Source organism: Macrosteles quadrilineatus, unplaced genomic scaffold (assembly GCF_028750875.1).
Source record: "Macrosteles quadrilineatus isolate MER2022 unplaced genomic scaffold, UCM_ALF_1.0 Scaffold_17__1_contigs__length_3442018, whole genome shotgun sequence".
NCBI classification, from domain to species: Eukaryota; Metazoa; Arthropoda; class Insecta; order Hemiptera; family Cicadellidae; genus Macrosteles; species Macrosteles quadrilineatus.
In genome coordinates this window covers 2,498,487-2,526,057 of record NW_026542610.1, presented here as the reverse complement: position 1 = coordinate 2,526,057, position 27,571 = coordinate 2,498,487, and the positions used below count along the sequence as shown (strand labels likewise).

The window sequence follows — 27,571 nt, the reverse complement described above, 5'->3', positions numbered from 1 at the left end:
TAGTGCAAATAATTAACCAATTTATGTTTTAAGGTTATTCCAGGAAAAATCAGTACAACTTCAATTTGTAAATATATAGCTAAGCCTTTTGTAAACCAATTAATAATTTTACTTAAATTTTGATTGACATGAAGATTGAACACCACGTGTTTTTGGCTCAGGTTTCAACGAGTGTTAAAAAATTGTTTTAGCTTTGTATCTTAAAAGGGATTAAATTTAAATAGCATTGTGTCAATCTAAATTAGTTTTGTAACTATCAATAACTGTTCAGAGAGAATATTTCGATTAAATTTGATTTCTTAAGGTAAAATTAGGTTGGTTTCAAAGTCATGTTCTAGTTGAACCGACAGGATTTTAATATTGTTTTAGTTTGGGGTAGTTATTAAGGATTTGTCTAAACAGTTATTTATTTCGATATGGAAGAAGGATATGTTTAATTTAGGCTATTTGTGTTTAATTAAAATGTCACAGTATACAAATTTAGTAATTCGTTAAAGAATAAAGATGTATAAACGCATGTTTGAGACAGCTGATTTAAAATTACTTTGTGGTCAATTTTATTATTATGTAAATTCAGTAAGAGGTAATATGTTTAAATATTTTATACTTTGTACTTACAAATGATTTTATTTAGGGGGTTATTCCAAATGTTTATCAATGAGAACAGAATGAGAATTATTGGTATTCTGTGTTTAAATTTATTGTGGAGAAACTAGGCTTTAGGAACAATTTGGGGAAATTAACTTTGCTGGATAGATGTGTGACTAGACTAAAATAAAGATATTAAAGAAGGGATCCATAGTACGAATTTGGAACATGTCCTAGGGTTCAAGTCCCAGAGTTAAACATCGTCGGAGAGTACAGCATCGCCTATCTGTTGTCTGGAGGAGTCTGGACCAGTATCACCTTCTCGGAGGCCTAACAACCGTCTGTGGACAATCTGTTGGCAAACCATGGACGTCTTCTCACCTGTAGACTGTCTCCGGCTCAGATCATCTCACTGAAGCTCCACCAAGGATTGAATACAGCTTTCGTGAAGTGATGAGTACCCTTCACCATGTTACACATCAATATTTTCAAGTTTTATGATTAGGCCTATGTTTGAGTTGTAAAGTAGGAAAGTATGGACTTTGGAGAGGACAAGAAGTTTTAGGGGGATTTTTATATAAGTTTTGATCGATCAAAGAAAGGGGAGGGCAAAATAAAAAGGGGGGGGGGTTAGTAATGGTTGTAAAGTTTATTTTGGTTAAGTGGAGAAATAGTTTTTGTTAATTTTCTAAGGTGTTTTATCATGCTGAACAATTGTTAGTTTTAAGAGTTTATTTCATTATATTGGATTTTTACTGGAATAATAAGACTTCTTATTTCAGCATGCCCTTCTTGCCTCCTTTCACAGCACGTTACACTTGATTTTAAATTTAAGACACTTAGGTGTGTCAATAGGGTTCTTTTCTAAAAATTTTTTGTGTAAAAGCTTAGGCCTACTTATTAATATTAGTAGTAGGTTAGTTTAGTATACGAGCATACATTTACTACATGCTTATGGTACTGCGATACTTTAGAGTTCTAGTCTTCAATAGTCTCCAATAGGCTGTACTGCTTTTAAAGTTCAATGTATTTAATTTATCTATATGCAGACCGATTATTTAGTAGTTTTACTCTAATATTTTTACAAATTGTATAATTACTATCCGACGTATCTGTGATTCTGAATATATAACCGAGATACATATAAAAACTCCATATCTGTATCGCTTGCGTTAGATTTAATTTGAAAGGTAATGTAAAAGAAAATTTGAAACATTGTGATACAATTTTTATGTACAATGGGGTTTGACGAAATAAAATATTAAGAACGTATAAATTGTTTTGATTAAGAACTAATCACTTATTCTTTGTAAGTAATACTTAAAAAGGGAATCAGTTGCTTCAATAGTGAAGCCTCTTATAGCAATGATAATACTCCCAATGCATCCTTTTAGTTTCTGAAATGTCAGATACTTTCTCTAAGCTGCTTACATTAATATATGTTCAGATGTGAGTCCCCTGATGCTCAATCGCAGTAGCATTAGCGTCAAAACTTACCTAGCTAAAAAGTAATACGGGTTGTTTGTTTTGACCAGTAAAAGTATGAGAAAAACATTAACTCTAATATTTTTTGGACAATATTTTTTTTTTTTTTTTAAGATGCGTGAACAGTTTTGCGTTAATTAGCAATTAAAATTTTCAAGCGTAAAATTATTTAAATAAATTGATTTACAATGAAAACATACACACGATTAAACAAAGATTTGATAATTACTAGGATTATCCTTGCTCATACGTTAAAAGCTATGTCTGCTTCGTCACATACAGTATTAAACTATAATTACAATCTTAAAAATGGTAATACCTACTTATTTAATGGTCTGGGAAGAATTCTAAAAAATAAGAATTCTTTTCAGATGAATTTAAGAGTTATGATTCATTATACAGTACTGCTTAAAATGTCCATTCATAAGAAATATGTTTAAACTATACCAAAATTAACAATAACAGTAATTCAATATATACACGATTTTACAATATTTATAACAAATAAACAATCGTAAGATTTTCATAAAATAGTTTGTAATATGAACAGTTATTAAAAAACGTATACAGTTAAAATATTTGCTACAATTAAAATCGTTTAGCACTACGCTACGATTCATAAGGATAAAACTAGGTGTACAATGCAGTTGTCTGCTTGCAATATTGAGCGGAGCTAGCATATTAATCCAATACTTTTCTAAAGTCGATGCTTCATTCTATTCCTCTTAAATGAGATTAAATACTCTTAGTATCCAATATCAATGGTATATTTGGTTCACATAAATGTAATGTCACATTCATTTAATGTCTATTTGCAGTATTCAAAGTCAATTATAGGCCTGGTTCACGTAAATGAATTGTCTACTTGCAGTATCCTAAATCAACGGTACATCTGCTTAACATAAAAGAGAAATCTACTTGCAGTATCTAAGACAATGGTCCATTTGGTTCACATAAATAAGATGTCCATTTGCAGTATCCAAAGTCATAATGGTAGGGTTTCTTCTGGTTCTAATGCTCGAAATATTCTTTAATCGAAATATTCTCTCTGAACAGTTATTGATAGTTACAAAACTAATTTAGATTGACACAATGCTATTTAAATTTAATCCCTTTTAAGATACAAAGCTAAAACAATTTTTTAACACTCGTTGAAACCTGAGCCAAAAACACGTGGTGTTCAATCTTCATGTCAATCAAAATTTAAGTAAAATTATTAATTGGTTTACAAAAGGCTTAGCTATATATTTACAAATTGAAGTTGTACTGATTTTTCCTGGAATAACCTTAAAACATAAATTGGTTAATTATTTGCACTACATACCTCCAAATCGAGGGAACAAGTTGACTGTCGGCCACAACTACGCAAAATGAGATTGAAACAACGTGATTCTCCTCCAAATTATGAATCATCGCTACCCTAAGCCTAGTCTCGAACACTTGCCACCAGACTGCGCGCTTGCAGTTATTAATGCTGGTATCGACTTGAACTAAGAAAACCGGTTTCTTCTAGTTTTCCAGGATTTGTACTAACATTCAATTCTATTTCCTTATTACCTATGAAATTAAATATAATTTCTGTCACAATCGTGACAAATCTCCCCTTTCAAACAAAAAATATTGTTTTGCAAATCAAAATAAAACGCATTTTTTTGTTCTTGCTTTTTTTTTCTCGGTGTCATAATCCACACCCTAAGCTCCTTAAACAACACGGTTCGACGACCTCAAACCACAGACATTGAAAAGTAAACAAACCTTTCCGCTTGCATTATCTCTTATCAAACATCTGACCCCACTATCAAGGCCGCGTCCTCCGCCGCGCGCTTATTTCAGGTTGCTTACATCTCCTCCCCTTTCATTACTCATCATTTTACTCAATTATTTGATATAATTGTCAAACTTCATTTCAGTTCATTTAAAATTTCATGTTAGTAGCCTGGATTACATTGCTAACCATACTATCTCATAACATGAATTGATGAAATACCAATATACTCATTACTTCCTTCTCATAGGTCTCAAAATTACTTATAAACTAACACATATCTATTTACAATATAATACAAGAAATATTACATTTGTTTAAAACACATCACTGAAAACACAACTTTTTTAAATAGGCGCCTATTTTATATACATTGTTTAATATCTAACATCAACATGGCATAAGAAATGTTATAATTTTAATTACATACGCTTAATTCTACCTTTTTCTAATAATTTTCCAAATTTACATAATTAAATACTACACACACATATTGGTCTTCTTTACACTGTTATGAAGAAAGAAACCTGGCCATGTAACTTCCCTCTTACAGACTGTGCGTGAAGAAGAGATAAGACCTTTGTTGCTTCATTCACTCGCGTCCGAGCGATAAGCAAATTCCAATCGTATTGTAGTAAAATTCAATTCATTCATTTTATATTTTAGATGTATTTATTCTTTTACTTTTACCGATTGCTAAAGTTTACTATCGGATTTCAGTCTATTCTGCGTTCCTAACAATAATCTCGTCATGCTTCGCTCTAAAGTGTCAAGCTTCGCGTTCCATATCAATTAATTAATTGTGTCATTAATTCAGGCTTCGCTGATAACCTTCCACTTAGGCGTTCAATGCCACGTTATTATTCAGGCTTCACAACAAATATTCACAGAAATCTAATAAGTTCATTGTACATATAATCATTTCTTATCTCATGTCATCACCATTGCCCTACTTTAATCATACCATCTTTAATTGATCAAGGTGCGCTCTTTGAACGATTTTAAAATCTGATACCTTTTGCAATAATACGGTTACAGGTGTCAAGAAATGGATAATCCTAAACTTTTCGGACCATTTGTATGCAAGTTTTGCTTGGAACTTGGCTGCCTTGTTACTAATATGGTGAAGCCTTACATACACTTCGTCAAACAACTTAAATGGATGTTTACTTCCTTCTTTTACTAACCTCCGTTCCTTGGTTTTAGCGTGAGCAAGCCTTAGATTTCTTATCGCAGTACTAAACTTGGCCTTTATACCTCCCTTATCGGTTGCATCACCGAGTAACTCCTTTACCTTCCACAATGTTGACAAACTACAATTTGGCTCAAAGTTGTACATAAGTTCAAATGCTGTGTGTTTGGTTACATCATTTACAGCAGTATTAATTGCTAACTGTACATAATGCAAATTACTATCCCAGCTGTCATGACAATCGTGATGTAGAGCTACCATGCTACCTTTTACAGTTTTTATGTAGCGCTCGCTCTTATTCGACTTTGCATTATACGCCACAATCCTGTGTAATTTCACACCATATTTGAAACAGAAATTCTTAAACTCATTTCCTCTAAAGTAAGCAGCATTATTATCACAAACAATCATCTCAGGTGTTCCTACATGTTTAAAAACCTGTGTTTCCAATGCCTTAACAATATTGCGTGTTTTTGCATCTCTTAATGGAACTAACCAGACATACTTAGTGAAATCATCTACTACCACTAACAACATACTATTGCCTATCTTACTCCTCGGAAAACTACCTGCAATGTCAATATACAGCTTACTCATAGGTTTCGAAGCTTGGTAATCTACTATTTCTCCATGATACGTACGCTGACATTGTTTAGACCTAGAGCACTCCTCACACTTTCTTACATAATTTCTTATGTCATCCAACATCCTTTCCCAGAAAAATATATGCTTTATCTTATTCGCTGTTTTAGAAATACCTAAATGACACCCTGTGCTAACGCTGTTGTGAAAATAATGTAATACCATGTCTTTCATTGCTTCCGGAACTACAATCCGACCTTTTACTTTATTCGGTGGTTTGAATAATAACACTCCCTTACTTATCGTGTATGGTGACACCTTATCACCATTCTGTATCTGGTCTATTATCTTTGAAAGGCTTTCATCTTTTCGTTGGTGCTCACGTATGTCAGTAAAGGCTGCTGGATAATCAGTTAAGTTATTTATTACATTACTAAGGCTGACTTCCTTATTTATTACACAACTCAAGTTATTTACCAACTCGTTTATCTTATCATCTGACATCTCACTTTCCACTTCAATATTGGGATATCCCTCAAACATCCTAGACAAGCAATCCGCAATCTTATTATCCTTACCTTTAATGTGTTTAACTTTGAAAGGTAACCCCAATATTAACTCTGTCCAGCGCCCCAATTTACCTAACTTATTGTGGTGTGATAAAACCCAAGATAAACTTTGATTGTCCGTCTCTAAATAGAATGGCATAACTTCCAGGTAACTCCTTTGAATCGACAGTACAACTGCTAATGCTTCCTTTTCGTAAACAGTAAGGTTTAGTTCCTGCTTTGTAAACTTCTTAGAGTAATAATGTACAGGAAATCTAACACCATCGATCTCTTGCAATAACACTGACGCCAAACCTACTTGGCTCGCATCTGTTTGCAGTATAAAGGGCATGTCATAGTTTGGTAATCTTAACACGGGAGGGTTACTGATTAATTCTTTCAACTTTTGAAAATTAGCTTCACATTCAGCCGTCCATATAAACTTAGCGTTTTTCTTTCGTAACTCATTTAGAGGAGCACATAATATTGCATAATTTTCAATGAACCTCGAGTAAAAATTTATCATTCCAATAAACCTGCTTAGGTTTTTCACAGATGTTGGACTCTTATACTCTCTAATAGCGTTTGTCCTATCTGGGTCAACTTTCAATGTGTTGTGGGAAACCCGGTGTCCTAGGAAACTTATTTCCTCCGCAGCAAACAGCACCTTACTTGGATTAACAGTCAAATTAGCTCTTGATAACCTATTTACAACTTCCGTTAAATGTTCCATATGTTCCTCTGGATCTTTAGAGAAAACCACTATATCGTCAACAAACGATATTACAGACTTGAATTTTAAGTCTCCAAAGACTCTATCTAGATAACTTGACAATAACCCAGATCCCAGGTGTAGTCCATAGGGACAACGGCGGTATTGGTAAAGTGAGTAAGGAGTGGAGAACGCAGTTAGGTGCCTACTTTTAGGATCTAAGGGCACCTGATAATACGAATTGTTTAAATCTAGCACAGTGTAAATTGAAGCTCCGCTAAGATAGTTAAATGACCCTTGTAATTCCCCTATAGGGTGCACGATAGGCTCAATCTTTGAATTCAGTTCTTTATAATTTGTCACCAACCTATGACCTTTCCCCTCCCCTTTACTAACTAGGAAACTAGGTGATGAATAGTTTGACAAACTTTGTTCAATAATACCTTGCTTTAATAACGAATCTGTTATGTCTCGCATGATTTTCATGTTTGGCGGGGAAACAGGATAGGGTCTTATCTTTACAGGAGAAGTGTCCTTTAACTTTATTTCACATTCAAAATCTAAAGCCTTTCCTATTTCATTTGTAAAAACCTGTGGGTTGCGTTCTACTAAACTTTCAATTCGGTCCTTGAGATTTAACCGCCCAATCTTTAACTCTAAACCACCACAACTGACAGCTTTCACCTTGTTACTTTCGTTTACATTCAAATTGAAAATATTGTCCATATCAAATGAAAAATAACCTTTATTTTCTCTTAGATTTAATACTAGTCCCGTTTTCTCCATGAACCTAACTCTTAATATTACATCCCAGGTGATTTTCTCGGCAATAAAAAACTGCACGGACCATGACTTATTTTGAATTTTTACTTTCACAATGCATTTACCTAATAAGTTTACGGATTCACTTGTAGCGGTGACACAGTTAACCTTATCGTTTGACCTGCTTATCACTAGCCTTTTAGATTCCAGCTTATCATAAACATTCTTACTTATAATGTTTATAGAGCTCCCCGAATCTAACAATGCACACTGTACCATATTGTTACTAAAATGTACATTTACTACTGGCAAGTTATGAATACCTCTTTTAGTTTTGAACCAACGCCTATTCTTAATCTTTCTCTCTAATTTCTTTACCTGATTTTTCTCATTCTTAACATGTTTCTTAACATCTAAATTACATAAACTGTTATTGAATGTTTTCTTAAATTTCTTTTTATTAAAGTCCCCTGTTTTATGGAAGGCACTCTTCCCTCTCACTAGTTTCCCTGATTGTTGGTCCCTGTAGGCCTACTCCCAACGTCTTCCCTGTTTGACACGCCACTTGTGTGACCTCCCCTAGTGTAACCTCCCCTAATGTCCCTACCTCGTTTCCAACAATCCCTTATGAAATGACCGGGTTTAGAACAGTAGTGACATAATCGTGGTTCCATCTGATTACTCCCGCCTTCTCTTCCATTAGTTGTATTTACATTATTTACATAACCACGACCAGAATTATTACCGCCAAACTGATTCCTTCTCCCTCTTATCTGTTCCCTTTCCCAGTCATTATACTCAACATTCTTAATTACCATACACATTTTTTCCAAATCTTGTAAACTTTTAGGAAATTCCTGGAAAACTAATTTATTTCTGTCCCTCGGATTTATTCCTACGATAATTACGTCAATCAGTTCACGTTCTGAGTAATCACATTTTAACAACTCCGCGTTGTTCCTTACCTCACACACATACATGGCAAGAGGTTCGTCTGGACCCTGGGGTCTATGTACAAGGTCACGTTTTAGCTTCTCATATAAACCCTGTGGAATGAAGTACCTTAGTAAGGCACTATGCACAGAGCTTACATTTGACCTACATTGGATGTGCGTATTTATTCTACCCAACAATGGTTCGCTTACATGACTAGCTACAACCTCTAACACCTGTGAATCATTAAGTTTACCACACTTTTTCAACTTATTCACTACATTGAGTAAAGCTAATAACTTATTGTGGTCCAAGCCATTAACATTAGAAGGGATTTCACGTATGATTTTTTCAAGTGGATTTGTTAGTTTTGTAAACAACTCAGAAGTAGAAGATGTATGCAACCTCTTATCAATACCCAAATTGCTTATCTCTACATTAGACCCAGAAACATTGTTTTCTGTTTGGTTCTTATCCAAATTACCCATCGCTTGCGCATTTTCTGGCTCAAAAACATCCTTACTATAATCTATACTATCCGACTCGATACCATTTTCCTCAACTTCATGTGTTTCGCTTAACTTTCTCAAACTAGCTTCAACTACGGTCTGGTCTAACCTATCTAAACCTTTACACAGTGCCTTTTCCCACTGATTGGACTCATTGACCCATTCTGAAACCTGGCTTCGCGATTGATCTGGCAAACGAATATTCCCGTTTTCGAGCAAATTACCCAAACGTCGCCTCAAATGACTGACTCGCTCTTTCAACCTATGAATACCGACCGCCTCCTTAATCTCTTCAACACTCGCGAGTAATTCCCGAAATTCTTCAACCTTCTCTCGACAATTGTCTAGTTCTATTGTTACCCTTAACACAGTTAAATTTTCCCATTTCGTCGGTACATTATCCTTCAAAGCCTTCCTAAGTTGTTTTCTCAAGATAGTTACAGTATTATTTACAGTAACAGGGAAACCCCGCCATTGCAACTCGTACAACAGCTCATCTTTGTGGAGCAGATCAACATTGAAACCCATGATTTATTTACTTGACTCAAAAACCTTTAAAATCTCTATTTCATCATTCCTCTCTCTCCACCTCTCACAAACACGAACTTGATTAGCAGAGTGGCGCATCTGACACACCTAAGTGTCTTAAATTTAAAATCAAGTGTAACGTGCTGTGAAAGGAGGCAAGAAGGGCATGCTGAAATAAGAAGTCTTATTATTCCAGTAAAAATCCAATATAATGAAATAAACTCTTAAAACTAACAATTGTTCAGCATGATAAAACACCTTAGAAAATTAACAAAAACTATTTCTCCACTTAACCAAAATAAACTTTACAACCATTAATAACCCCCCCCCCTTTTATTTTGCCCTCCCCTTTCTTTGATCGATCAAAACTTATATAAAAATCCCCCTAAAACTTCTTGTCCTCTCCAAAGTCCATACTTTCCTACTTTACAACTCAAACATAGGCCTAATCATAAAACTTGAAAATATTGATGTGTAACATGGTGAAGGGTACTCATCACTTCACGAAAGCTGTATTCAATCCTTGGTGGAGCTTCAGTGAGATGATCTGAGCCGGAGACAGTCTACAGGTGAGAAGACGTCCATGGTTTGCCAACAGATTGTCCACAGACGGTTGTTAGGCCTCCGAGAAGGTGATACTGGTCCAGACTCCTCCAGACAACAGATAGGCGATGCTGTACTCTCCGACGATGTTTAACTCTGGGACTTGAACCCTAGGACATGTTCCAAATTCGTACTATGGATCCCTTCTTTAATATCTTTATTTTAGTCTAGTCACACATCTATCCAGCAAAGTTAATTTCCCCAAATTGTTCCTAAAGCCTAGTTTCTCCACAATAAATTTAAACACAGAATACCAATAATTCTCATTCTGTTCTCATTGATAAACATTTGGAATAACTCCCTAAATAAAATCATTTGTAAGTACAAAGTATAAAATATTTAAACATATTACCTCTTACTGAATTTACATAATAATAAAATTGACCACAAAGTAATTTTAAATCAGCTGTCTCAAACATGTGTTTATACATCTTTATTCTTTAACGAATTACTAAATTTGTATACTGTGACATTTTAATTAAACACAAATAGCCTAAATTAAACATATCCTTCTTCCATATCGAAATAAATAACTGTTTAGACAAATCCTTAATAACTACCCCAAACTAAAACAATATTAAAATCCTGTCGGTTCAACTAGAACATGACTTTGAAACCAACCTAATTTTACCTTAAGAAATCAAATTTAATCGAAATATTCTCTCTGAACAGTTATTGATAGTTACAAAACTAATTTAGATTGACACAATGCTATTTAAATTTAATCCCTTTTAAGATACAAAGCTAAAACAATTTTTTAACACTCGTTGAAACCTGAGCCAAAAACACGTGGTGTTCAATCTTCATGTCAATCAAAATTTAAGTAAAATTATTAATTGGTTTACAAAAGGCTTAGCTATATATTTACAAATTGAAGTTGTACTGATTTTTCCTGGAATAACCTTAAAACATAAATTGGTTAATTATTTGCACTACATACCTCCAAATCGAGGGAACAAGTTGACTGTCGGCCACAACTACGCAAAATGAGATTGAAACAACGTGATTCTCCTCCAAATTATGAATCATCGCTACCCTAAGCCTAGTCTCGAACACTTGCCACCAGACTGCGCGCTTGCAGTTATCAATGCTGGTATCGACTTGAACTAAGAAAACCGGTTTCTTCTAGTTTTCCAGGATTTGTACTAGCATTCAATTCTATTTCCTTATTACCTATGAAATTAAATATAATTTCTGTCACAATCGTGACAGTATATATGCCATTAAGATTGCACATAATAACGGTATTTATATTTCCTTGTTATAAGCTACCGTACAACCCATTATTTCGCAATGAGCCATGCAATAAACACATGCCCATTAGGATAAAAACAGGTTTAACTAGTGCTTTTTACAAGGCCATTTAGTTAATTATACTCTATAATCATAATCATGAATTACTTCTGTTTTGTAAATGAAATATGTCCAACCTATGTAAAAAAATAGTAATAAAATTGCGTTTTTTCAACCTTTAATATAGTTTACTTTAATTTTGTTTCATCTCTTTTTACAAAAATACAAGGATAAAAATACTAACATATAAAACATCAAAATTTTTACCAAGCAAAAAAACTGTTTTTAACTAAAAGGATCCAATATATAATAAAACAAAAAAAAACTATAAAATATGTATCTCATAGTAGATAGTGTTTTTGGATCGCTTTATAGACCAATGTAAATTGTTGTATTTTATCAAATATAGTAAATATAATAAAGAGAGATACTCAGATACTCTCAGTTGCCATTCGTACTCACAGCTCAATTCAACTTGACATGTGAGTATGATTTCAATCTACAACAATGCAACTGTTCAGTGTGGATGACATTGAATTAATACTCAAGAGTATTTTAAATTTTTTTAATCTGTAGTTATATATATTTGTTACTACCTTTTACAAAAATGACTGCTCTTTCATAATACTTCCACTAATAATCAACAGCCTACGTATTATTGCACTAATCTTAAAACTATGTATACTTCATGTTCGTGTTCTTTAGTTGTACTTTTCCTGTCCAAAAAACCCATGGAAAAGAGCATGCTACCTTATCAATAGTTATACTGGGTGGTCTTAAATTATTAGAAATTGTTTTTAATTAATAAATAACCAACCAAGCAACTTATAAACATATGGGGATTGTACCTCTGGTTATATGACATCTACTTTTAATTAACATATGTCGCTGGAAAGATTGCCTGCTAAAACACATTAATATCATTATTCATATGATCTTGGTTTAACTTTTGTATCAAAAACTAACTTTTCAAAATCTTATGTAATAGGCTTACGATAAAAGACTGATCTACTGATTTAGTTTACAGTATTTTATTGTATTTACTACTCGTAACTGCATAACCAGCTTTGGAATGTTCCTAATGTAAAATCAGTTATTAAAGTGAACAATCATGTTTCTACCTTTGCATACAGTATTCCTGCGTGCTTACAGGTACTAATTAATAATCAAAGGATGATTCTAGTAACAGATCATTTAATTCATTATTAGTTCACAGAACTCAGGTATCACCGTCTGAGCAATATTGGCTTTTGTCGCAATATTACGTTTACTTAAATATGTCACCAAATAATCTATGGATAAATGCTCGATTTGATTTGGTTCTGTGCAAATTTGCCTTCGCTACTCAATATTCAGTAGTAAAATACGAATTGTAATCACTATTATGTATTTGACGTACATAAAAAAATAACTGCTGTGAAATAAAACATATGTTTAAAATGGTGTCTAAGTAATAGACTATAATAAAAATAAATAAATAAAAATTTAGATTTTTTAAATGATGACTGCTCTAGAGTGCAAAATGTATACATCAAACCCATTACTATGGCTTTAGCTGGTGTGATGCTTAAACTGATGGAGGTTTAAAAATATGCATTTCCCCATCAATATACTATGTGACATTTAAATTAACTGTCAATTGCGTGCCATTTACAAGTCTCCAAAATACTAATATCTCCCTACTTAATCGCCTATCGGGTCTGGTGGTGGTTTGAGCGACTAAGAAAAATTGTTTCAATAATTGCACTATCTGTTTATACGTGTTAACCGTTTTCTGAAATCTTTATATGTGTAAATATATATTTTAAAATCCTTTAAAGCGTATTTATTCTATCAGCAAAATATTGATATTAAAATATATATACATATATATGCAGTTTTAACTTAAAATAAATGTCATTTTTGAAATAATAGTAGTCTAAAAGTAAGTAAAGGTTATAAATGTGATTAAACAAAAACCCACACCCATTTTAGATTCCATAAAATTGTATCTAGGCCTAATTGCTTTATAGATTTAGTGTGTTTGTAAAGTATACATTAATCTCTAGTAGCATTGATTCGTTTGGTTTAGTATTATGCTAGTACATTTTGCAACATGTTAAGAAAGAATACATCTATTTCTGGGAATCATTTATATTACCATTATTGGCAAGTGGTTAGCCAATACGTAAAATAATCATCCAAGAAGTTTTGTGTTATTCATTATAATTTTAGGGATCTGAAAGAGTATAAAATAATAAATAGCACGTTTGACGAAAAATTTGTTTTATTCCCTGATTAATTTCGATTACGAACCCCTGGATATGGGCTCAAAAATCGGTTCGCGTACCTAAACGATGACGCCATGCATGTATAATATATTAAAACCAATATATTACCAACAAATATGTTACCAATATATTTAGATAGATAATAGATAGATATAAATGTAATCTATCTATTATCTAGACAATAGATATAAATTTAATTTTATCTGTTAAGAAACCAAACTGTTGAACTACTTTGTAAAGAAAACAGATTACAATATTCATAGGAAGATAGTTGTTAAAATAATGAATTTTTTTATTAGTAAATGAAAAAAATATGTTAATACTGAATTTAAATATAAGTCAGGTAAAACTCCGCAAAGAAGTTTCCTTATTCGATACTGAACCTCAGGATACCAATTAAACTTTAGCCCACTTTAATCAAGTGTGACCAATTTTGGAATGGAATTTCAAAGGTAGTTATTTTAAGTACAATTGGAAAGATAATAACTGAGTTTAAGAGTCATAAATCGAACTAAATAGTGCATTTCTAATCAGATCATTAGGACCATATGTACGATTAATGTATGTTAATGTAATGTTTATTGAAGTTCAAAACATTTAATAAATATATACCAACTTTAAAAATGTAAAGAACGGTAGACATCAATTCAATTGAAAACGTGTAGGACTGGAGTACAAATGTACTTGGAGGCAAAGATTAATTCGAAAAAACTCAGGCAATCTTGCAAATGAGAGCTACTTACATTGTGACTTTTACCTTTCTCGTTGTATTTTTCCAGCTTACGCTTCAGAACTTAAGCTGACATCCATTAGTGTTATTGGAGGTGTTTATGATGAAACTCACAATGAGCTTGAGGTTTGGCTTTTTTCTTCAATTTTTTAAACTGAGGGTTAAGGAAAAGAACACATATGTACAAAATGAAAACATTGAAATGAAAAAAGTAAACCTTATGCCACTATTTGTTATAAAAAGATTAATTATTTATAATAGTCTAACCTGTAACCGTTTTAATATTTTGAACAGATTGATGCCTTACTTTTGTGAAATTAAATTGTTCCTTACAATAAAAAAATAATCGTAACAGCTATTCCCATATTATTATAACTTTAGTTAATAATATTTTTCTGTCTTGTGTTGAAATTTGTTACTAAAATAGTTACATATATGTTGTATACTATACAGGGTGACTCTCGTAAGGATTTCACAACTGATTCCAGACAAACAGTTAGTTGGATCTTCATTGATAAATAAATGGAACAGCAATCTGACACATACTTTCTCCCATTCGCTTGTTAACAACTATTAGCCTATCATGAGTATGAGGTGGGAGTAAATATGATACTTTATAGGGAATAAGTGTTGCAATAACTTTTGAACTGGGATTTTTACAGAAATCGGGGTCGCTAAATATTGTTTAGAGTAATAAAAACCACAACATACTAATTTTAATCAAAACAGGCTTTTTCAAAAATCCAATTTTCCGTTATAATATGGATTTTTTATGGGAAAACAACATAAGTTACAATGACTTTGGAACCGTAATTCCCAAAGCATTGGAAATCGGACCTGTGACTAAAAATCATCAACTGCTAAATATACAATCGATATTAGGAAGTCACCAGATCGAAGTGTTCAACAATGTATTGTGAAGTTTAGATTAGTTGGTATAACCTCAATTAAACTTATCCTTGAGTAATTTATCGTTTGTCTATAGTTTAATATGTCAATTTGCATAGCTCTACCACACGATCTTTGGTATAAATACATGTATAAATACTTATGTAACTACATCAAGTTCAAACAAAAATGATATGGAGTGCAGAAACAAGTAATATAATTGACTTTAAGACAAATTGTGCCAAGGTTATATGAAAATGAATATTATATCCCGTCACTTATTTTTGGGAACAAAATATCGATTGCAATCTTCAGATGTGTTTAGCACCCAAAATAAATTATTTGGAAATTGCATTGAGACTCACCGAATACTTTTATTTTTAAATTTTCTAATGAAATTTCAACTGTGTCTTCATGTAAACGATTCAAGACCTAAAATCAGAAATAATGAAAAAACTTATGTGTCTTAAGACATACGGTAGATAGGTATCGTATTAACAGGGTGTTTCCAAATTGACTGGACATATTTTGTGGACTTGTTCCTTGGCCTAAGACAAACAGAAATGCCATATTAGTTAGGGTCTAAAATGCCTGGATTTCTGTTTGACGGTCTGTTTGTGATTTTTAAGGATGATTTTATATCGTGGGCATTTTTAAATATAGAATGTTCAAAACTGGTCTACATGTGTATAAGATAAAAATAGCCAAAAATGTCGTTATAATATTTCAAGCCGTTTCAATATGGCAGCCATTTAACATCTTTAATACCCGTAAATATTGTTTTAAGATCAAAAAGATGTATAGTTAAATTCCTAATTAAATGGGACCTGGTTTTAAAAAAAACCGGATGACAAACAACCTAGTTATAAGTTTTGGGAATTTAATAGGACTACCATACTGCTCGTATGTTAGGTTTAGTATTGCTATTTTACAGAGTAGTATGGTAGACCTATCAAATTGCATAACCGAATGTAGAAAAAAACTGATAACTCGGTTGTTTGCCATCCGATTTCAACAAACAAGGTCCCATTTGATTTGGAGTAAAGTCTTCTATCTTTTTGATACGAAACAAAATTTTCTTTATATCTACGGGTTTTATTAAATTTGGCATTAAAGATATAAAACGAACGCCATATTTAAACGGCTTGATTTCAATTAAAACAATTCTATTTTGGAAAATGTCTAAGGTATAAAATAATTCTTAAAAATCACAAACAGGCCGACAAACAAAAACCTAGGCATTTTATGTTTGCCTTGGCCCAAGGAACAATTCCACAAAATATGTCCAGTCAATTTGGAAACACCCTGTTAATACTATACCTATCTACCGTATGTCTTAAGACACATAAGTTTTTTCATTATTTATGATTTTAGGTCTTGAATCGTTTACATGAAGACACAGTTGAAATTTCATTAGAAAATTTAAAAATAAAAGTATTAGGTGAGTCTCAATGCAATTTCCAGACAAATGTCCAGACAATTTGGAAACAACCTGTATATAGCAGTTTTTATCATACTACAGTCACAAAGACACTTTGTGTACGTAATATTTGTAGCTGCGTTAAGTTGCAGCTTGAAGCAAAACGACTACAATAAAGGGGTGAAGAAGCGACTGCTGTTATCTAAAAGACCTTCTCTCCGATATTGCCTACATTTACAGACTTCTTATCGGCCTTTGGTAATGCATATCTGTAAGAAACTGTCACATTTATGTCTCGACTTCAACAAATGTTTACTGCTCACGGTGTTAGTAATACGAATACTTTTGTATCTGCTTCCTTTCATCTCAAATATTAAAAGTTATTTATTTCCAATATCAGGTTAGTTGGGTGGTGTAATTGTAAGAGATCCTTTTCATTAATATAAAAAAACAAATACTAGGTTATAGTCTTTAATCGCTTTATGAAACATTCACAAAACACAACATAATAAGACTATTTAAAAAACTGTTTTTGTGCTTGGGCCCAGTTTATTATTTAAGATTTACTTTAACGTTTTAAAAAAAATGACAAAAACTATTGCATAAAATTCAAGATGGAAGAATTTGGCATACACAATGATATATTTCATTTTACATCAATAACTTCAAATGCTTACAATATTTCTAAAAATGAATTTTAGCAATACAAAAAAAACTTGAAGTACCTATCTAATGTTACGTACGTATATTAAACCAGTATCATTTACCCCTTGTAAATTTAACCAAAATAACGATACGTAACAAGAATAAAAATATATACTTGCTACTACTATAGAACATTTTTTAATGAAATATTGGCCTTCCAATTAGACTTATTTGGTTTACGTTTAATCCTTACGAACTCCTTCCAACCGTGCTAAGTATTTTACTTAACAATTGAGGGTTGTCATTTTAAAATTTTTAATTTTTTTACAGACGTTACGTTTATAAAAAAATCTTTTTTCGTGTTATATAGGCTTTTACGCATTTTAAACAAAATTTAAGACAAAATATTTACAGTTACAGCTCTCTTAACATTATAATGAATTAATTAATCCTGAAGTTTTAATTGGATATTACGATTCGTAGTAATAAGCCAATAATTGTAATTATGATTGTATAATTAACGGTTTTAGAAATGCCTAAATAATTGTTTGTCATATATAATTGGGTCAATAGCGATTTAATCGGCTAAGATTATCTGTAATTGTTGCGTTAATTAGCTTGCAATTGGTATGTTTTTTCTTTCAGTGGAATTACTTTATAAAAGTTCTACCGACCTTTTAAGTTATCGTTCTTAGACTTTGACAACAAAAAACTAAAATATCACATTAACCAGAGTAACTCCCAATACTCCCAAATTACTGGTACACAGTACATAAAATCTTGTTTTTATTTGTTTTGTACAATTTTCAATTAGTATAGATACAAATAAAAACAAAATAACATTACGTTGAGAACAAAACTACCATAGTAATGTATTATTTAGACAATGTTCTTAAAATGCTGACCAAATTTAAGAAAATCGGTTCATACAAATGGGAGATAAATCAATTTTAAGATACAGTGTGCCATACTCTGGTCATTTTATATTACTGCAAGTTGGTAAAATAATAAGCCACTTTTAATTGTTGGTTACCCGATGAGTGCAAATATTACAACATCTTAAAATCTATCTCCTAACACACCTAACTAAACCTGACGTGTTTAGGCCTAAATAAATAATTTATTGAAAATACAATAAGGTAAATAGGAATTCACTTATTCTGCAGGTTTGCTGAGCTGATACAGTACAAGAAAAAAATATGGCACTAATAAAAGTACCAATAAAAGTAGTGACAGGTACCAGAATTCGAACCAACGTATCACTGCTTCGGGACCGATTCCCGTGGCGATACAAACTGAGCCACGGATTCAAACTGTTACGTTGGTACAACGTTAAAGGTAACTCAGACACAAAACCCCATCATTGAGATTATTCTAAATTAGGTTCTTTCATGCGAGTCTAAAAGTAAGAATATAATTAAATAATTTATTACTAAGTTACTATAGACTATTAGATTTCATATCATTAATACCATGCATTAAATGTATTTATAGAGCAAGAGGTCTGGGGCTAAACATGTTTTCAAACACAAAGGATATATTAAATATTCCTTTTACGAACCAATAACTAACTTAATAATTCAACAGCAGAAGCGGCCTTTGGTTGTCTAATTGCTGCCTTGGGTTGACTGTAGATTGGTTTAATTAAAACCTAGTAATAATTACAAAATGTCAGGGCACAACCCATTCCTTGTATAGAATAATAAACTATATAAAACTTTTGATGTACAATAAATTGCTTTAATAAATCTATAATTGTAATGATATAAAATCCAACATAAAATTGATTGAAGGACCTCTCATTTTACCTGCAAGACAGTCTATTCTCAGCATTTTTGAATTCTATGGCGACAATAATTGTTTATGTGGATGAATTAAGAGAGTATGGACAAGGAATGCGAGGCAGGTCTTGGATTTGAACTATCTCATTTGGCAGTGATAGCAGAAATATTTACCTTAATTCGTGAAGATCAACCATTGAATGCATAGCGTTTTGATTGATGTTAGATTTACGTGTATGCTTTTACAGCAATACAACTATGTTAAATGATTTCGAGCTATGAAATCATTTTCAAGACCGGACTTAAATTGTATTGAACATTTCCAATTAATGATTTCCGCGGACGAACCAGTTGATTAATATTAATAAATCTACTCAAATCATCTTATTCTAATCTAATCTTGTAATTATTATTAAATGAGTTGAAATGTGCTAGGCTGGGTTGCTATGGCCCGTGTGATAAATGATATGTAATTATCTTCTTGATCATCTTACCTTAGATTAATAATTATAACAATGAGAATTTTACTTTATGAAGTTTTTATATTGGAAGTATCATCTGCATCGAAACCAGAAGAAGATTTTTAAGATCTGAAAAATATAAAGCTCTTGTCCTTGACTCCAGTTGATTTCTTCGCCTAAACATATCTTTAATTACAACGTATAAAACATAACTTTTGCTGCAGTATAACATAACAAATATTAGGGTGAAAATATAGATAACCAATGGAACACGTAATTGTTCTTATAAACTTGTACTACAGTATAGCTTGTTGTAGATTATGTTTTGAACAACAGATAACTACGTTTAAAGAATTTAAGGAATTTATTTTGTTTTTGACACAGACTGGAAAAACAGACTATATTTTTCTTATTATCCCAAATGTTCTTTAGTAATAAGTATCTTTAGTATCAAGGCGAGAGAAAACTTGCCTTTCAAACTAGAAAACTTAATAGGTAAGCTAGAGAATATACACAAATAAAGTTATTAATGTGAACTAAAATCAAACAACTACATCTTAAAATACAAAAACCATCCTTGCTGCCCACCTTTGAAAGTTAATTATTAAATTTGCAAAATCATTTTTTTTTTGTACATACTTACGTGCCATAAACGTAACATTTGCTAACGAGACTATAAAACTCTAGTTTTATACCTCCACATAATGTAGGAGAAAGTTGGAAGTAAAGTTGAAGTATATTTTAAAGGAGAAAAGTTATAAATGCAAGGCACCACCGCTTGGGCGGAAGACCGTGAAATTGGTGTAAGAATAAGCCCATGAAACTCTTATAAGAGGCTTCAACTTTGACGTGAAATATGAAAACTGTTAAAAAGTTTTATAATAATCTGATGAATACGAGTTTTTAGAGAAAACATTGTCAAAGATCTTTTGAATGTTTTTTACTTTCATCACACAGCTAGGCTTAGTAAAATAAATATTTACACATAAACATTTGAATGCATTGTTCTGTTAAATGGAAACTATATATATATATTTTAATTCCTAAATAAAATGTTTGAAATTAATATGTAAGTACAATGATTATCAGAATTTGATAATTTTTAGAAGCGTTGATCCACCGTTAGATTTACAAAGCAACATTTTATGGACAATCCTTGATGTTTTAACTCAATTTGCTTCCATAGACTTGTGTGGATGTGTTTAAAATAAAGACGCGTACTATTTCCTATGATTTCAATTGATGCAAATATTTTAAGTTAAAGACGTTTGAAACATATAAACAAATAAGAATTCGACAAAATAAACTAATAATATGTAATAAATGCATCCAAACCACTTACATTAGTAGTGGAGTTATTAGTTTATTTTAATTTTTATAAGCCATTACGTTCTATTAAACTGTATTTGATGGACGCAGTACAAGAAAAAATAGATGTTTTATACGTCTTTTATTACGAAAGGGAAATAAAATTTTTATTTATTGTTGTATTTTTATAGGGCATATCTTATTGTATAATTTCTTTAATCTAATGAACAATTTTCATGATAAAAATGTTGCTTAGTTTACTACAGCCAGTGAAGAGAGGGGTTCAAATATTTGCTGAGTTTATATTTAAATCACGCTCGGTGGCAAAGTGGTTTGAAAAACGACTGCGACCTTTGCGGCCTTTTATGTAAACATGAGCAATAACAATACAGCTCGTGGTGCATAAATATGAGTTTCTTTCCCTAGAAATATGTCAAGTGTTTGTCACGTAAAGGCAGTCTTTTATATTTGAGGTTGGGCTTTTTCATATAAACTTATTTGGCATGTTTTCTAGATGGATAAAGAATCAAAACATGCTATGTTTTTTATTGCATTCACTTATAATCTTATAATACCCAATCATAGGAAATGGCAGTGAAAATGTTGACGAAGCAAAGTTTCAGCAAATAGGTTAATTCCTTTTCAAAGATTTCAAAATTAAATTTACATTTAATTAACGGTTGGTTAACTTATTTTAACGTAATGAGTGCTATTGTTTGCTTCTAGGACAAACAGTTTCTTTTCATACAAATATAACAAATAAACGTAATTGTGTTACCACACTAAATTAATCATCGTATCAATCAACCAATCATTAATCAATCAATCAATTTGTACGTATTCATCCGTTCTCCCAAAATGAATTAGGCCTATGCTTAACACTAAGCTTAGAACTTATATTTATTCTTTATCCTTTATTTTACATCAAAAAGTGATATCATTAGGTCGTATTTTGTCCAACCAAATAAAATATCATGTGATATATTTTCTCAAAAAAGTTTCTAAAAAGTGGAGCTTAAATTATCTAAGTACTAATACCCTATGGTCTGTTTGAAAAATGTGTATTCCTTTCTTAGTAAACTGGTATTAAAAAAAAACTTTATAAAACTCTAAAACAAATAATATTATTGAGTTAGTAAAATAGTATTGTAATAGTAATAGTAATAGTATTGTAATTCAATCAGCTGATGAAATCAAGAATATACTTCATCATGATAAATAAATATAATTAATGAAAATGCTGCAAATAGTGGCCTAGCGTTTAGATCATTACACCACTTATATAAATCAAATGACAATAAAAATACAAAAACGAGAATTATCTCAAATTTCTGTCCGTATGTATGTCTTTAATTGTGTCTGTGTCACCAAAATGTAAGATAACGCTGTATACGCAGAGAAAACTAGAGTACTGACCAAGATTTAAACTTTTTTTTTGTATCCACTGGATTAGTGAGGACGTCTATTAAAATGACCAACTAATTTGGAAATAAAACAGGAAACGTTCAAAAAATCTGTTTTTGTGATTTTTCTATCATTTTACGAGTGATTGTGGAATATGCTGTACTTTTGTTCTGATCCGGATAAAAGTCCGTGAATTGGACAAAATAATTTGCATGGGATCGAGATATTAAGAAGATGGAAAGATCAAAACATGAAAGCATCTCCAGACTGAGGTTTAATATGTAATAGGCAGGTGATAGAAGAGAATGGAGGCGAACTATTGGTGAGGCTAAACCCTCTTAAGGTTTCAGGTGCCACATAGGTAAAAAAGGCAAGTGTATGCAATTGAAGGTAATGGCTACTTATGACCAGTGTGTAAATAATCTTCCAAATAAACAACAGGTAAAAAAACTTTTGATATATATATTTTGTGAAAAACCCTTGCATAATATTTCAACTATGTTTTTAATTTTGAATACAGTTTTAACTGAGTTTTTAGTGAGTCGGTAGCGTCGTGGACTTCGGGCCCAAAGGCAGCGATGTCGTGGGTTCGGATCCTGGTCACTGACACTAAAATTTATCAGTACAGTTCACCTTCGTACTGTACCGGCTCACTCCTTGCTTTGCTGTAAACGTTCCATGCACGGGCGGTTAGTCTATGTGGACGGTCAAAATGCTTAGGTCGATTGTGTGATACCAAAAGCAAGCATATTCTAACTGTTATTCAACTATAGTCTGACTTTAAACTATAATTCAATTCTAAATCTACCTTAGGTAAACATTATGTATACAATATTAAAGTATTTTCTAATAGCCATAAAACACATAACTAATTACTGCTGTTAGCTGCCAAACTAATATCTTCATATAAATTGGTGTGGTACCGTTGATAAATAAAAATAAATAAATAAATACTTTTTCTGTTACAATCATGTTTTGGAAACGAATTTTCACAACACAGATCGATCGACATAAAAAGTAATGTCAGCTGCTTTACCACCGCCATTTATGATTTTATATTGTCCTATAGGCCTAAATAACGTAGCTCGTTAATTGTGAATAAAATACAGACACATATCCGATTTGCGGCTTACATTTATCAATTGAATATGTATTTACAATATTTATTAAATACACATAAGTATTAATTATTGATATCCGATTGGTTGAGTCCCGAGCAATCTCTTGTTCTAGGAATCTGGGCTGTAGAGTGAGTATAAAAACTAATTTGTTGTATAATTTATTATTGGTGGAATAATAACGTAATGTAGAAGATTTAGCAAATGAATTACAAAAAAAATTACAAAATACAAGGTAAAACATGAATTACTAAACACTCCCTTCAGTTACTACAGTAATTTGATGTTTTGCTTGTATATATTTGGCACATATAAAACCATACAAACCTTCGTTAAATGGGACTTAAAAGCACAACTCTTTATGACAGTTTTATCACTGTTTATTTACAATGATAGCGATATGATAAAATAATTACTTGTGTTTATAGTTAAGGCAAACTGTAAGCTAAGGCCTGTACATGACGAAGGAAAGTTCTCTCGACAAACAAACTAGATATACAGGGTGGAACGAAGTTAGTGTTAATCATTTTTATGTGTTTAAACTATTAAGTGTTCTAGGCTAAATGGCAGCAATTCAATTTTCCATACTCTCACATGTAGGCAGTTAAAAACAAAATAAGATCTTCTCAGTATTTGCTTGGTTAAAAGGACCATAAGTGCACTGAAATTAGCTTTTATTTCAACGCCATTGCCATTTTCAGAGTCCTCTAATCAACTTTATTATTATCAACTTTATTAATTAACTTTATTATTATGTCCAATAATAATAGTACAAAGTAGGCTAATTGAAATCAAACATTTGTATAAGCCCTGATTGTACAATAGTTTGAATTTGTGATTTGAGAAAACAGCATTAACTTGCACGAAGGATTTTTTAATTTAGTTTTTTTTAGTTAATAGGAGTTTTTCTATGCTACTCTGGAGAATAGAGAGCGTCAAATAGTATTGAAACTTAATCAATTAATAATCTTAAAATTTTATACAAAAACCAACTCCTTCTTAGATTTTTCGATTTAGATTTTGGAATCCTTGTGAAATTCTTCACAGGAATATTAGGAAACTTATAGGATTACTATCCATATAACAGTTGGTTCTTTCATAAACTGTTTAAAATGCTGTTTTTTTTATATTTTTATTAAACATATAAATATCGATTTACGTGGAGAACGAGTTAAGAACGGTGGTCATTATGGATTTTATTGACATGTTTGGACTATCTATAAACGATCTATGTTTAACTAATGCTTGGTTTTCATGGCTAAAGCGAATTAACCGATGATCTAAAACGATTGTGAAGACTTTGACGTTAGCTAACTATGAACACACACCGTGCTCATGTACTGGACATTATACATAGTAGTTTAATTATACATAGTTATAGTTATACACATAGTTATGTACATATTTATACATGAGTCCATATTTTATAGGTGATGAGCACTCATTATAAGACCATTCGAGTTTAAAAGATATGTTTGTTTTAAAAACCTCACTTTTATTTGTAAACAAAGTATCAAGTAATTACAAAATACAGTTTGCAGTTAACTTATTTAGTTAATGTGTATTTGTTTACATGTTAAATCGTAATGTTAAACGCAAGAAAATATTTAATATAAGTTAGTTATAATTGTAGTTAAATAAAATGATCAAAACAAGCGATTTTTACAAAAATTTGTTAGTGCAACACAAACAATTTTATAATTATTTATATGTATATAGTTTTATTGTATCAACAACACTTACATTTTTATATTTGTGTTTTTTCTGCTGTAAAGTTTTTTCGTTACCAATAATTTTAAAGTATTTAGTAAAATAATTTATTTCAAATTATTTAATAAATGGACATCTCTATTAACAAATAACGTAAACTTAAGATGTCTAATTATCACACTTGATATTGATCGGTCTTAAATGTATTTATAATATTTTATTAAACTCTATTTATGAATGTACGATACCTATAAAAAAAGTTTGCAAGTCTTAACTAAATAGATCAAATACGTATCAAACGAAGCAAAATACTATGTTTTTCAGTTTGTTCCGTTAATTCACTACCATTATTTCTCTAATTGAAATTGTGATATTTTTAATAGTAAGCCTAGTGTGTGAATATATCAATTAAAAAAATAATCTATTCTAAACTAACTTAACTAACCATACTTGCTGATTATGACAAAATTGTAGTAGTGAATAAACGGAATAGCAATAAAAAATAATATTAGAATATTTAAATTTCTATACAAATAAAATGTATGAAGAACTTCGAAGTTATGGACAACTTTAAATGAAAACATACACAAGAACTCAGCACTTTATCTATTATATTCGTATCATAAAAAATTTTATTTAATGATATTCTGTTAGCTTTTCTGCAGAATAATATATAATTTATATGCTTCAAATTTATAAAATACCTTGACACATTACGGAGACTATATGAAGCAACGCTAGTAGCAAGTAGATTGTAGAACTAGTCATATTTATGAAGATTAGAGAAGACATGATACACTCACTTTCACATAAAACCTACAGTAAAACACGTGTTTTAAAACGGAAAAAAGTTAACTGTGTTCGATGTCAACACTACGGCGCACGGCGCAATACTGGCCAAAGCAAGCCTGTACTGTCATGTCAGTGCTGCCAACGTAAATCATTCCAAAAAACAAATTTCCCTAGATTCCCACCTGAGCGCAGGATCATGATACACTTTGATTGTGGTCTCCGAGTGAAAAACTTTTTAGAGTCCTACGTGTAATTAATTATTTACAACAAAATATCTTAATCCCTGCAAATAGTTTCGACTATTACAACCATGTTAATTATATTGCAAATCGAACGTTTTGTATACCCCCCCCCCCACAATTTATTTGGTTTTTCTAGTTCAACATATTCTAATTGTACTTCGTTTTTATTAAAAAAAATTACTAGCTTTTCTTATACCAAGGATATAATTTACTCACCATTGTATTTGGAGAACACCTACATTAAATTAAATTACGATAGAGTATATTGTTTATAACTTATCGATACAACAGAGGATTGTTTATTAAGTCATAATTTTATCTAAAAAACATTTTATGTGTAGTAAGCTAGTAAATACCTTCCCTGATTAACAGTTGAAAGCTTTTAGATCTATACTAGCCGGCCCGACCGACGTAGTCCTGTCCTAATGTGGATTTATTTCAAATGCTCGTTCATATTCAAGATGAGCTCGTTCGTATCACTCAATCACGTCCTGGATGAAGTTCGTTCGCTACGCTCATTCACCTTCTCGTTGGAGCTCGTTTACTTTGCTCACTTACCTTTAGATTTAGCTCTTTCGCTACGCTCACTTGCCTCCAAGTTGAAGTGAGTGAGCTAATGAAAAGCCACTTTTTTGGAATTTTAAAAATCAAATTACTAAATAACGGTTGGATGGATTCTAAATTTCACTCCTTATTCACACACTATCAAAAATTATTTATCAAATTAAAAACATAAACATAACTGTAAACAATCCTACTTTGACAGTTCTAATTTTGTATCACAGCTGCTTGGTTGAAATTCGCAACTGTTGTCATAAATTTAGACAATTAATAGTGCTAAGCACTGTTGGTACATTTTGTAACATTTTAATGCTATTGATCATCACAGAATCAAATTGTTTAGTTGAAACAGCTGTTAAGATTATTTAATTCAATTTAAATACGAGTACTCATTAGGTTGACATGGAAAACTCCAGAGCCACTGGGGCGGAGCCCTTTTGATGAATCTGCACCAAACCTCACACAAACCATCCTTGAATAATGCTTAATAATGCCTGAAAGTTTAATTACAATCTGTAGAGTAGTTTCAGAGTCCATAACGTTCAAATATACAAACTTCCTTTTTATAAATATAGATAAACAACCCTAAAAATACATTAACTCTACTAAAATTTTAAATAGTTATACGGTTGCACTATTTCAGAATGGTAGTAGAATGGTTTTGATACGAAAGTAGTATTTGATTATATAGTCGATTATTGTGATATTTATTTTATAGTAGGACAAATAATCTCTATACAC

General features: G+C 31.5%; 1 protein-coding gene across 1 annotated transcript in view; it reads right to left on the bottom strand.

The window, feature by feature from the left end:
- The window catches only part of LOC129005182 (lachesin-like), a 302,118-nt gene extending 276,020 nt beyond the window's left edge, over nucleotides 1-26,098 (bottom strand). The window contains exon 1 of the mRNA XM_054434010.1: nucleotides 25,940-26,098. Within this exon, the coding sequence (XP_054289985.1) occupies nucleotides 25,940-26,027 (88 nt within the window). The 5' untranslated portion in view covers nucleotides 26,028-26,098. The remainder of the gene's footprint in view (nucleotides 1-25,939) is intronic.
- Between the last annotated feature and the right edge of the window lie 1,473 nt (nucleotides 26,099-27,571).